Consider the following 12,069-nt stretch of genomic DNA (forward strand, 5'->3'; position numbering starts at 1 on the left):
ACTTTGTGAAAAAAGTGGGAGATTTAGGAGAAAAAGACAGCCCTCATTTGATACGCCCCTTTTAAAAGAGCTAAGATGGTGATGTCAGGTGTTCAGAATGGGACTTGACACACCAGTGAATGACATCATGGTGGATACTTCCACCGTTTTTTAAGAGACCCATGAAAGATTAGCTGACGCTTGTTTGTTCCACAGGTTTTCTTTTCAAATGTGCACATGGAAGAGTCCAGACCAGGACTTGCAGAGACTAGACAGAACGTTCTGCCTTTAGTCATGCAACTCTTCATTTATTGGACTCTGCACTGCATAATGGGAGATTGTGCAAGTCAGAATTACCCACTGAGCCTCAGTGCACAGAAACAAAGAAACATGAAGACCAGAAGGCAGGCAACACCCATTTTTGACTTTTTATTACCAAGAATACAAAATATATCTACATTCACATACCACTTACTGTAGCATGACTCACAACATAGATTTCAAGTAAACTCCATCCAATTGAATTATCAAAATCTACCTCCACATCTCTCCCAGTTTGGAAAATCCTTTTGGTGTTTGTGTGTGATTTACGTTTTTTTTTTTTATTCTTTCCTTCTTCTAAAATGTCTTTCATTTGTCCTTTTTACAGTTGGCACTTGATGCAGGTTCTCAATGTCTCTGTAGTCCACAGGATCGGAGGATTAAGCCACATTTGTGTGGGGACAGAAAAGCAACACGGTATCTCTAACAGGACAGATCAAGCCTCGTTGCCACCAGACTCCGGCTGGCACGGCGGTGGATCCAAAATGAAAGGCGACTCGGTCGGGCGTTTGTCCACATGTAGTCCTTTCCGCTGTGCCACATGTCTCAGATGAGATTTAAACATCCACTAAGACAAATCCAAGATTTTATTTCATTTTTTTAATAAAATGCTTCCCTCTCATCCTAATGAATGGATACCTGCTTTATGTTTTGGAGTTACAATACAAAGAGCTTAAAAATGGTACAAAAACAATAATACAGTAAACATATTAACTCTGAAACCCCACATGGGACTACGACATCGCCGTCTCCGCAGCACGTCATATGACATTTAGAGATGCAGCTTCTCACACGGATTGAAAACAAAGGCAGTTACATCATGTATGTTACAACGTATGCGTGATCTTTTGAAGATTTCCTCGCATGGCAGAGGCTTAAAGTACAGTCTCGGCTTGAAGGACCCAAATAACTTAGCAGAACATATAAATACAGCAAGTGGAACAAAGAAATAAATTAAGACCTGCCACGGATGGAACAAAAACATGACTGCAGCAACGACTCCTCGCTTTGATTCTTCAAGCCCATCTCTGGCATAAATTGCTCGGCGTCTTGAATCGAAGGGGCTCTGCCTGTGGCTGGGTCAGGCAGTTGAAGTTGGCGTGTGCTTTGAAGCCGTTCCTCAGCTTGGCCCCCAAGAGGCTGCCAGATTCGGCCTGCCTGTGAAGCCCGTCTCTGGGGTAGATTTAAAACCTGCTGCAGGCCTTCAAGGCTGTGGAGAATAGAGGCTTCGGCAGGATTTTGATTTCTAACAGTCATGGATGTGGCCATGAGTACATCTCAGCTTTGTTGTTGTCACTTCTTGGTTGTTTCTGTGTCTTTTTAAAAAAAAAATCTTTTCATACGTCCGTTTGTAAAGGAAAAGGCCCCGTCGTCCTACCACAGTGGAGGACTGTTTGTCTCCAGCACGCCGTACATCTCAGCAAGTTTTTTAAAGCGAGGCCCCCAGTCATTCAGGTAGTCGTACTCATGGTCGGTGTTTGAGGTTCCAGATTGCATCGAGCTGAGGGACTCCGCGACAGAGCCTTCCCCCTCGTAAGCGTACGTCTGCAGGGAGTCGTAAGGCGGGGCGCACGGGTCCATGTCGGCTTCCAGGAGCTTCGCCAGCACGTATCCGTGAACATTGCTGTCCCCGCTGCCGCCGCCCATGACACATGCCTGAGGGACGTATCGGGACAGGCTTTCGATCTCCGGCAGCATGTCCTGTCTCATCTTGCCCGGATGGTGGTGCGCCTCACGAGGGTTCCACATGGCGGCGATGTCGAAGGCCTCGGTGTCTTCTTCGCCACCGCCTTCATCATCATAGCGCACGATGTTTTCATGCACGTTCTCCTCCTCGTCACACAGGTAGGGCTTCTTACGATGGGTCCGCAGGGAAAGCATGAGCAGGATCATCACTGTTATAAAGGGAAAAAATGAATGAGTATAGAGGCCATAAGGAATCAGTGGTTTAAGTAAATGCTGTGACAGACACGGTTATTCATTTTTAAAATTCTTGGTGTTTTAATGTTAAAATGTAAAACCAAGCCTCGACCTCTGCAGCTACAAACCAACAATTGAAGTTCTAGTGGCTCTATAGACTCCCATCTTTTATATACAGTCTATTATAGCTCATGGCAAAAGGTCAAGACCGGGGTTTTCAAACATAAGGCCGGGGGTCCAGAAAGGCTCCAATGGGGCCGCTGGATGGCTTTGGAATATTTGAAGGAGTGCATAGATTTTTAACTTTTATAATAAGGACTCAACTTACTTATTCACATCTATGAATAATTAACTAACTCTGGGAATAGGAGCAAGTATAAAAACATTACCAACTGATACAAAGCTCAAATAAAGATATTTTTAGAAAACACTATTTCATAACCCTTCAGCTCAAATACATCAACAGTGTTCAAGAAGAAACGCTTGTGCCATCAAAACCAAAATTACTGCATCTACGAGGAAAAAAATAAAATTCACAAGAAGGCGAGCAAGGATGTTTTAAGAAAATTTACTGCTGCCTGTCAGAGCAGCAGAGCGAGTCAACCTGCTGAGCCCTCCTACCCGCAGCTACAGGTCTGCAGGGAGAGATAAAGCGGGTCCGTATCGTCCCCTGGGGAACTGAAAGTGTGATGCTACAGGGCAGCTGGTGCTAATGAATGCTAGACTTTCTGCGAGGGTGAGAAAATAAATCCATATTTAATCCTACAATGATGTCACACTGGGAGATGCCTCCTTTTTTGCAAACAGACTTTTTAGCCTTCGGCTGTTGTGTTGTGTCACGTCTTGGGTGATCTAAGATCTCTCGGCAGGCTGCATATTTTGCGCACTTTGCTTTTTAAGTTCAGCTTCAGGGTTGATTACCTTCTTCAGAGGGGGTATCACAAATATTTAAAGTAGCACACCGACTTGCTGAAAGGTCAGGGTGTAAAACAAAGTGCGGCAGTGATTTTAATCACGGCCCGCTCCTACCCCTGAGGCTCGCCCTCAGCTGGTTCTTTCACATCCTACAACAGGAGATTAAAATGTGGTCTGACTTGGAAAATGTTTTCCAGCCACATATTCCAGCAGTTTACGGCAGCTGCATGATGTCTTTCTGCATTTGTGCACTTCACGTTTGACCTGTCAATCAGACAGGCGTCCAAAATGAGACGAACCGTGAAGATTTCGGTGCAGAAAAAGGTTCTCGTCGTGCTGGGTTTCCAACATGACATTCACAGTTTGTGCAGAGCATGATTGGACAAATCAGGGACAACTGTTTCACCAATGTTTTTCTTTTTTAAAACAGCGATTGCAGGACTCAAGGATAAAACCACAAAATGGAGACCAAACGCAACATTTTATAAATATTCACAAATATTAAACATGCCTAACCCTTATCCCTTTAAATCTCACTTGTTACACAGGACACTTCAGGGTAAGTATAGTGGAAGGTTTTACTACAGATTCTCAGTGCTTTGTCCTTTAATTTCAGGTAGGTTTAGGTCATTAATCTGAATTCACTATAGATAATAAAATCTTGTTTTGTAGCAGACTGTAAATATGCTTAAAATTTGGCATGTTAGCATGGAAGTCTAAGGGCATTGGTTCTTGTCTCATGGAGCCAGCCTCAAGTGGCCATTGCAGGAACTGCAGTTTTTGGCACTCTCTTTATATTAAAACTCAAACGTTCGTTCCCTTTAATATGTAAGAATAATAAACCATGTAGGGCAGCAGCACTTATGTGTGTCACCTAAACTTAGGCTTTGTGAGCTTTTAGCTGACACGGTTATTTGCACATCATCGTAACAGCAGCTCACCCAGCAAGACGAAAATGCAGGCCAGGATGGCGATCAGAGCCCCCCTGCTGAGGCTGGCGGGCAGGCTGTAGGCCTCAGCGTTGCATGACATGACGTTGCCCTCCTGGTCGCAGCTACACACACGTATAGTCAGCGTGCTGGTGCTACTCTGAACCGGCTGCTCACTGTCCGAGATGAAAATGGGCAAATAGAAGACGGTCTGGTCTTGCTGTGACCAACCGCCACGGCGTGTCAGGATCCACGCTGTGTTGTCTGGAAGCGAACACAGAGGTCACAAAAAGATCAAGTTAGTGTTCAGAAATACAACAATAAGATGCTTAGTGTGAGGTAGCTGATAGCAGCAGGGTTTCATGTATGTGCTGCGTTCAGGGTAACTGAACACGCGGAGGAGTCATGGGATGATGGTGAGAATTGAAGACGAGCACAGCTGTGAAGAGGAAATGTCGACTGAAGCTACTAAATATCACACCTATTACTCACAGAGGCTTATTTCAAGACACTGATCTTTACTGTCAATATATAGCAGGAAAAAAGAGTTTTAACTCATTCACTGCCATTGACGTCTATAGCCGTCAATTGCAGTGAATGAGTCAATGGGTTTAACTCATTCACTGCCAATCGCTGGCAGTGAATGAGTTAATAGCCTCACATACATTTGATCATCTCCCACGGTTTCTACAGCTGTTACTGTAGTTAAAATTATGTATTAAAATATCCTTTAGTGCAATATTTCTGTCTAGCCTGAGGGAGAAAAAGTTAGCAAAATTATCTGATTGTTCTAAATTACTATAAATATAATTCTGCTTTGCATTCCCTTCCCCACGCCCCTAGAATGTAATTATAATGGAGAAACACTGAATCCTTCATTATATTTTTTATTAAGTAAATGAAGATATTTGAGAAGAATCATCTTTAACAATATCAAGAACATGAAGATTCATAAGAATGTGAATTGTGTGTTTTAATGAAAGGAATTAAAAGTCCTTAGCAAGTTCTAAAATTTGATAAATACAAATGACACTTCATATTTGCATAACTGATTTAGAAAAAATGAAGCCAAAACACAGCATGTGTGGTGAATACTAAGTATACCCAAAGAGGAAAGACATCTGCAATGATCTTATAGAAGCAACTATCGCTGGACATTAGTCTGGAAAAGTTACACAATCTTTTTCAAACAATCTGAAGTCATTCTGCAATGAGAGATTCTTCATAAGTGGAAGTTGCCAGGAGTGGACATCCCAGCAAACTCAACCCAAGGTCAGACTGTGCAATGCTCAAAGAAATTGAGATGGGTTTTAAACAATTTGTACAGGTGTCAGTTAACATGCTATATGTTAAAATTCTGTTACAACTAGGAGAAGACGGAAGATGGTTAGTTTGCCAGGGTTGCCAGGTATAGGCCTGTTCTCTCTAAAAAACAACATGGCAGCATGGCTTAGGTTTGCAAAATTGCATCTGAACAAACCACGAGACTTCTGCATTAATGTCCTCTGGACAGAAAAGACCAAAGTGGAGATGTTTGGCTATAATGTACAGCAAGTACCAATCACAGCATGCCAGCACTAACGCCCCATACCAAGTGGTGAAGGGGTGATGATTTGGCACAGGCACAGGACCTGGCCACCTTACAGTACTTGACTTGACCATGAACTCCAGAGTATCTGCCTCCACTTCCAAGTATTCTAGAGCCAGTTTTGAGACCATATGTCTGGCAGCTTCATCGAAACTGAATCATGCAACAGGACAATGATCCCAAATACAGCAGCAACTCTACAACAGACTGGCCGAAAAAAGAAGCGGTGATACAGTGTAGTTTTTGTTAAAAAAAACACACATGCTGCAGTTCATTTGAGGTTGTATTTTAATAATAATTTAAAAATTTTGACTTGCAGATTATTTTTAATTATGTCCTGATTCATAAGACCTTAGAACAGAAGGAAGCTGTACTTGCTTTTTACCACGACTGCATTAAAATGTAAAAACCATGAATATTTACTGCTGGGCTGCATACTTCCATACTACATATTTTACTGTGGATGCTGCTCTTCCATAGATAAGGAGAAACAGCGATCTTATTTTACTGGTCCAACTCACTAGAAATCAAATTAGCCTGCATGGAAAACTCGTGCATGACACAGAACCGTGACCGAACGTGTACCTTGGTTATCTTTCAGGGTGAAGTTAGGGTTGTTGACGGCCTCTGGAGCCAAGCTGTAGTAGAAGTGCTGCCCACCAAGCGGCTCGTCTGGATCTACTGCTGTCACGGTCTGGATCAGCTGGATTACAGACATGAAAGTCATATTTAAAATCTGCTAATGGCTTATTTCACTTTCAGCAAGAAATGATAGTCGAACAGATGTTATGTAGTGGAGAAAAATGTGTTTTTCTGGAGTACAGGTAAGGGTGGTATAAAATGTGTCTCAGATTTTACTCTAAGAGCACCAGAATATAAATTATACAAGTATTTTATCATCATTAATGACTTACAGGGACTTATTCCAAACACTGATGCAAACTGGTGTCTCCGTACCTGCCCTGCTTTGGCATTTTCACACACATACGCCTCCAGGTAGTGCATCAGCGACGGAGGATTATCATTCACATCCAGGACCCTCACAGCCACCGACACACTTGCGATCTGTGTGGGGTTATCTGCAGGGAAACGCAAACTGGTCAGAGGCTGATGGACGGAGATAAATGACTCTGAGAAATCCTAAGGTGCAGCATGTTTGCTGTAAAAGATTTACGGAGGAGCTCAGCAGGATCCTCACAGATTACAGTCCTGTTATTCCCCATTACAGCCTGCCATTTGCATACCCTAACCAGCTGTGTAATAAGCTGTGAAAACACAATTAGTGCAAAGTAACTACTTTCTCAGTTTTCATCACATGATCCATCCATCAGAGGTGTGAGATTAGCTCTCGAGGTCAAAGCTCCACGTGGTCTTACTGTGCTTTAATATTCACTGCAGTGAGCGTGCTCCAACTTTGCTGAAGTTGAAGATTTGGTAAATTAATAATCTACGAATTAGTTTAGTTCAAATTGAACTACACTGTGTAACAAATTAAAGTTCTGACACAATCTCCAAATTAATTATCACTTTTGGTAACAAAGTGTTGACTCAATCCTAAACACATTGTCAAAATTCTTAAAAAAAATTTCACTTAATGCTTTCAGTTCTCACATAATCACCTTTTTAATTACTAGTATTGTTAGTGTCCGACTGCTTTTTGTGTTTAATTTAGGACATTTAGCAGTTTTTGGACTCAATTACATTATTACAAGTAACACAAGTTTGTCATTAAGAAGCTAATGTAAAATTGTTGACACATCATAACACACATACCTTTCACAAACATGGCTCAATCTCAGTAATCTTATGTCCACAGGTCTAAAAATACTTATATCACAACTATAAAGTTACAATTTCATGTGAGTTCCTCGTTATTTTTGCTCTTGAATTTACAGCAACATATAAAAAGCTACTCATTTTTAAAGTATGAAGTGAAAATAAGGACTGTGAAGTAGAGAGAAAGTTTTTTATCGTCAGCTTTGCTTTGTTCCGGTACATTGAAATTTTTTCCCTCTTCCTCTCTGTGCCCTTTCCGTCTCCGTCACATCTTTAATTAGCCACCATGCGGGAAGTTCTTTAATTAGTCATTAATTCAATTACCATCTCCTTTAAGGTGTGTCTACCAAACAAAGGCACAAACAGACAAACAAAGCAAAGGGAGGAGGGGTGAAGGTGACTTTCGGGGCTACCAGCTGTGTGCGGCTCTGCGGGGCATCTCCTGCTCAGCGTTACATAACTCTGCAAGAGCTGTTCTCAAAAAAATCAGTCAGTCTGCGTTCATTCAAGTTTACTCCATCCACCTGTTTGTTTCTGTTTTCTGCATAAAGCCGCTGAATGAATCTCACAGTTTTCTGCTGTTAAGTCCTTAAATTCAAACAGTTATTTAAATTTGAGCTGCAGTTTTACAGGTTATGATAACTGTATGCATGATTGATTTCTATATTTTTGAAATGTTAGCACTAATCTGTGTCACGTAGTGCTCCCATACCACCTATGGATGCACATGCTGTTCAAAAACTACTTTAGTCTTTAAATAGAGACTACACTGTAATGGCATAAAAGCAGCAAAAGCAGAACTCAGTTACAGCCAGATGTGTCTTTATTTGCATGTGTATAAGACGTACTCATCTCCATGGCGAGGATGGTGATGTTGTGCCAGCCGACTTCCTCTCGGTCTAGCGAGCGCACCGTCATCAGTGACCCGGAGGTGATTTCGATGTAGAAGTACTTGTCGGGGTCACTGGATCTGTCGATGGAGTACCTGGTGACACAAGATGATGACATAATGACAACAGTGATAAATAAAATGCACCATTGTGTAATTTTAAGTGGTTCATAGGGTAATGCATGCAAGCACACATAATCCAGTGCGTGACCCACGCGTGGATGTGTGTGATAAGATGCAGGCTGGAAACTCCTGAGGGAACTATGAGAAGAGGCTCCAGATAAGACTTAATCAGAGTATCTGCATCCTCTGCCAAACTTCCAACATGTTGGGACATGCAGACCTGCAGAGTGCCGCCCTGGCTCGTTTCCTGCCACCGTGGGCCATTTTCCAGAAACGCTCTTTTGAGAGAGACACGCAGCAACAACAACAACAACCGGCCACACTCACACACACAGGAGGAGAGGGATGAAGAGCGCATCCTCTTCCAGGCTGTGGAGCATAAACCAGTTTATTCACACAGAGATGGAGCTCACCTGTCACTGCCATGCTCTCCTCTCACCTGGAAGAGCCGCAAATGTGTGTTTCAACCAGGAAACAAGCATATGTGTGTAAATCTGTGATCTGATGATAACTTGCATGTTGTTGCACTTTCATTTTTTCCAAACATAAGGAAAAAAAGGAAAGTAAACTGTATTCTGTTAAATTCCTTAAAGGAACGTTAAAATGATGGTATAACAGAGCGTCAGTGACGTAAGATTTTCTTCTGCAGTTATATTGGAGCAGTGAATACTAGACAGCACTTATTGAGCAGAAAATCTCTCATATGCTGAGGCAAGACTAGCATGCACAGATGATCAATAATAGCTTATGAAAAACCCACTTTTGTGCTATTTTGAACTTTTATAATTTGATTTGAGAGCAATGCATTCACGCAGATATAACACATCTTCTCCTTCACTGCATCCACGAACCTCCTCCGAGGCCTTCTTCTTTTCCTCCTGTCTGGCAGCTCCATCTTCAACATCCTCCAAATAAAAGTTTTAGCATCTTCAGCTCTGCCACCTCCAGCTCGACCTTCTATCTGCTTGTTTCACTCTTGCTGCTAACCTTTAGTCAGAAATCACTCCTGACACTCATTTCCACCCACACCACCCTGCCAGCACCCTCTCCTTCATCACTTTTGTGCATCGTCCATTGTTTTGGATTGTTTATGTCACACAGCGGAAATTTGTGTTTTTATGTTTTATCAATCTGTGTATTGGTACATAGTGTTGATTTTATTTGCATGATTTTATAGTGATATTTATATTGCATGTTTGTTTATTGATATTTATACTGCATGGTTTTATCCTCATATTTATATTGGCGTTAATGTTGTACCATGTTCCTTTAACCCACTGTGGACTAAACAGATAATTGTAGGCACCTGTGAGGTGGGGGCGTTCCCCAAGGTGGCCTATCAGCCGCCAGGTTGACCTGTTAAAGGGGATAGTGAGCGCAGAGACAAAGGAGAGAGGAGTGACGCACGAAGGGTGAGGAGGCGAAAAAGGAACGCGTGCAACCCCGCACGTGTGTGGAACGAACTGCTGCCTGACTGTGGGGCGCCGCGAGTTGTTCGGCGATCCAGTCCTAACGGCAGGAACGGCAACAGTGGGTGGCGATGGCTGCAATGCACGACAGGGCAGGGATGCCCCTCTGCCTGCATCTGACGGTGAGACGAGGGAGGCCGTGTTCAGGTGTGGAGTGGGGCGGGACTGTGCGGCGACGCGCTGTCAGGAGGAGACAGGTCTGCGATAGGAGCCCCCTCCCTGGTCTGTTGCTGACGAGTTTTACCATACTGGAAGAGAAGTTCCTCTCCTGTCTCCTTCATATAAGGACCATTCGCCCATGTGTGGCTGGACTGTGGGATTATGGGACTATGGGAGAGTAATTTTAGTATATGGAAAACATGTTTTAGCCTTGTTTTAATATTGTATAGTTATTTCTGCCGGCAGGGTTTTTAGCGGGTTGCAACACTACTTTTATTGTATATGGGGAATTTTGTCTTGTATTTGTGACTCTGGCTGTGTTTTTTTTATTATGGAAATAAATGGTGTTTGAAGCCAGCTTAGTTTCTGTGCCCTGAGCGCTGACCCACCCACTCCCCTTTTTCGCTTGTATGTATACCAGACGTGGTGGTGAAGATTTAGGTCCACCAGTCTTAGCGGCTACATTTACCAGAGGTTTTTAAACTCTGGTACCTTCACTAACTGTACATCACACACATGCATTGTGTCTTGCTTCCATTGACATTCATTCCTCTTTTCTCCAGACCATACCTCCACCTCTGCAGCTCTCTTACTTTCACTACAGATCACAGTGTCATCTGCAAACACCAGTCTTCACCGTAGACTTGTATCTGACCTTATCTGTCAACCTGTCAAACAATAAGGGGCTCAGACCAGATATCTATATATGTAATCCTACCCCCACCTTGAACCCATCTGTCACTCGTACTGCACATCTTATCACTCTCTCGTTGTCCATGTTCATGTCTAGCACCACTTTCTCTCCCACTCATAACTTCTTCATGTAGTACCACAGTTCCTCCTCATGTAACCTGTCATATGCTTTGTTTTTCACTGCTGCAAATCCTGATATTTTAGTCTGAACTTGCCCTGGTTAAGTCTTCTCTTTTAATAAATATGACCAGTTTTATTTGTCTCGTAGAAGCGCATTAAATGCATCACATCATACTGACACAGGCAACATACTGAAGGAAGAAATATTTTTGCCTTTAAATGACTAATTAACACACATGCTGTTGTGATCATCACCAGATGCAGATATCAAATGTTTAATAAAAGTCTGTTGCTGGCACACTGAGGCATTAGCAGCAGACTGTGCTTGCAGACTTGCTCGCTGTGCGCATTTTTGACTGACTGCCGACAGGAAACGGTCGTGATTGGCATGTCTGCCGCTGGCGAGGATCTCCCTGAAGGATCTCTATTAATATCACTGGTCCACAGTCCTGAGGAGGGGGGGAGGGGGCAGTGTGTGTGAAAAAGCAGGTGAAAAAGTGTGAGGTGAGTGCATACAGATGTATCTGCCAGTCACGCTGCAGCGCAGAAAGGACGGAGAGATGACAGATGAGGCAGACAGAGACACTGAAGGTCACCTGCTGCTTGTTGTTATCTGCCATCTGATGTTGCTGTTGCTGCAACAGCCGATTCCTCAGTTATCTGCAGCTCCCATTGCCAAAACTCGCTTTTTGAAAATCTCTCACTGATGCTCGTCCAGCCCTGAAGATTTTAGTGACACGACATTTTCAGACTGCAACTTCAGCTGCTCTGAATCCTGTTGCTTCCAGATATTAGAAATCAGTTTTCTGCTGATGGTCGTGATTGGGTCTTTTATTAATCATCAAAACCTTGGATGACTACCTGTAGATCTCCCATAGCAAAAAAATAGTCTTAGAGTTACTTTTGCTAGTCTCTCTGTCACATCAGTAAACGAGGATTACTTTATAAACTCGGCCACTTGTGTCAGCCCATATAAAATAAAACATTGAGCTCATTTTCAAATTCTTACTCTAAAAGTCATTAAGGAGGATTATCCAGTGTTAGAGTTGAACACAAATCATTAACCAATGATTGTGAAGTTTCACAAATTTTTCTTTCCTGTTTTGAAGTGTTAAAAAGAAGCTGATTAAAAAGAAGATGGACTGTTTGTTCTGTTCTTTTCTTTGGAGACAAGCTTCTTCAACAGCT

At 42.7% G+C, this 12,069-nt stretch overlaps 1 protein-coding gene across 10 annotated transcripts in view; it reads right to left on the bottom strand.

The window, feature by feature from the left end:
* Positions 1–397: 397 nt before the first annotated feature.
* The window catches only part of LOC309714817 (cadherin-20-like), a 98,472-nt gene continuing 86,800 nt past the window's right edge, over positions 398–12,069 (bottom strand). For all 10 annotated transcript variants that reach the window (XM_082547518.1, XM_082547520.1, XM_082547515.1 and 7 more), the window contains 5 exons: positions 8,277–8,413; positions 6,610–6,731; positions 6,238–6,355; positions 4,077–4,328; positions 398–2,195 (listed from right to left, as the gene is read on the bottom strand). In XM_082547518.1, the coding sequence (XP_082403644.1) occupies positions 1,675–2,195; positions 4,077–4,328; positions 6,238–6,355; positions 6,610–6,731; positions 8,277–8,413 (1,150 nt within the window). In that variant the 3' untranslated portion in view covers positions 398–1,674. The remainder of the gene's footprint in view (positions 2,196–4,076; positions 4,329–6,237; positions 6,356–6,609; positions 6,732–8,276; positions 8,414–12,069) is intronic.

Source organism: Aulonocara stuartgranti (genome assembly GCF_965226115.1).
Source record: "Aulonocara stuartgranti genome assembly, chromosome: 9".
Classification (NCBI taxonomy): Eukaryota; Metazoa; Chordata; class Actinopteri; order Cichliformes; family Cichlidae; genus Aulonocara; species Aulonocara stuartgranti.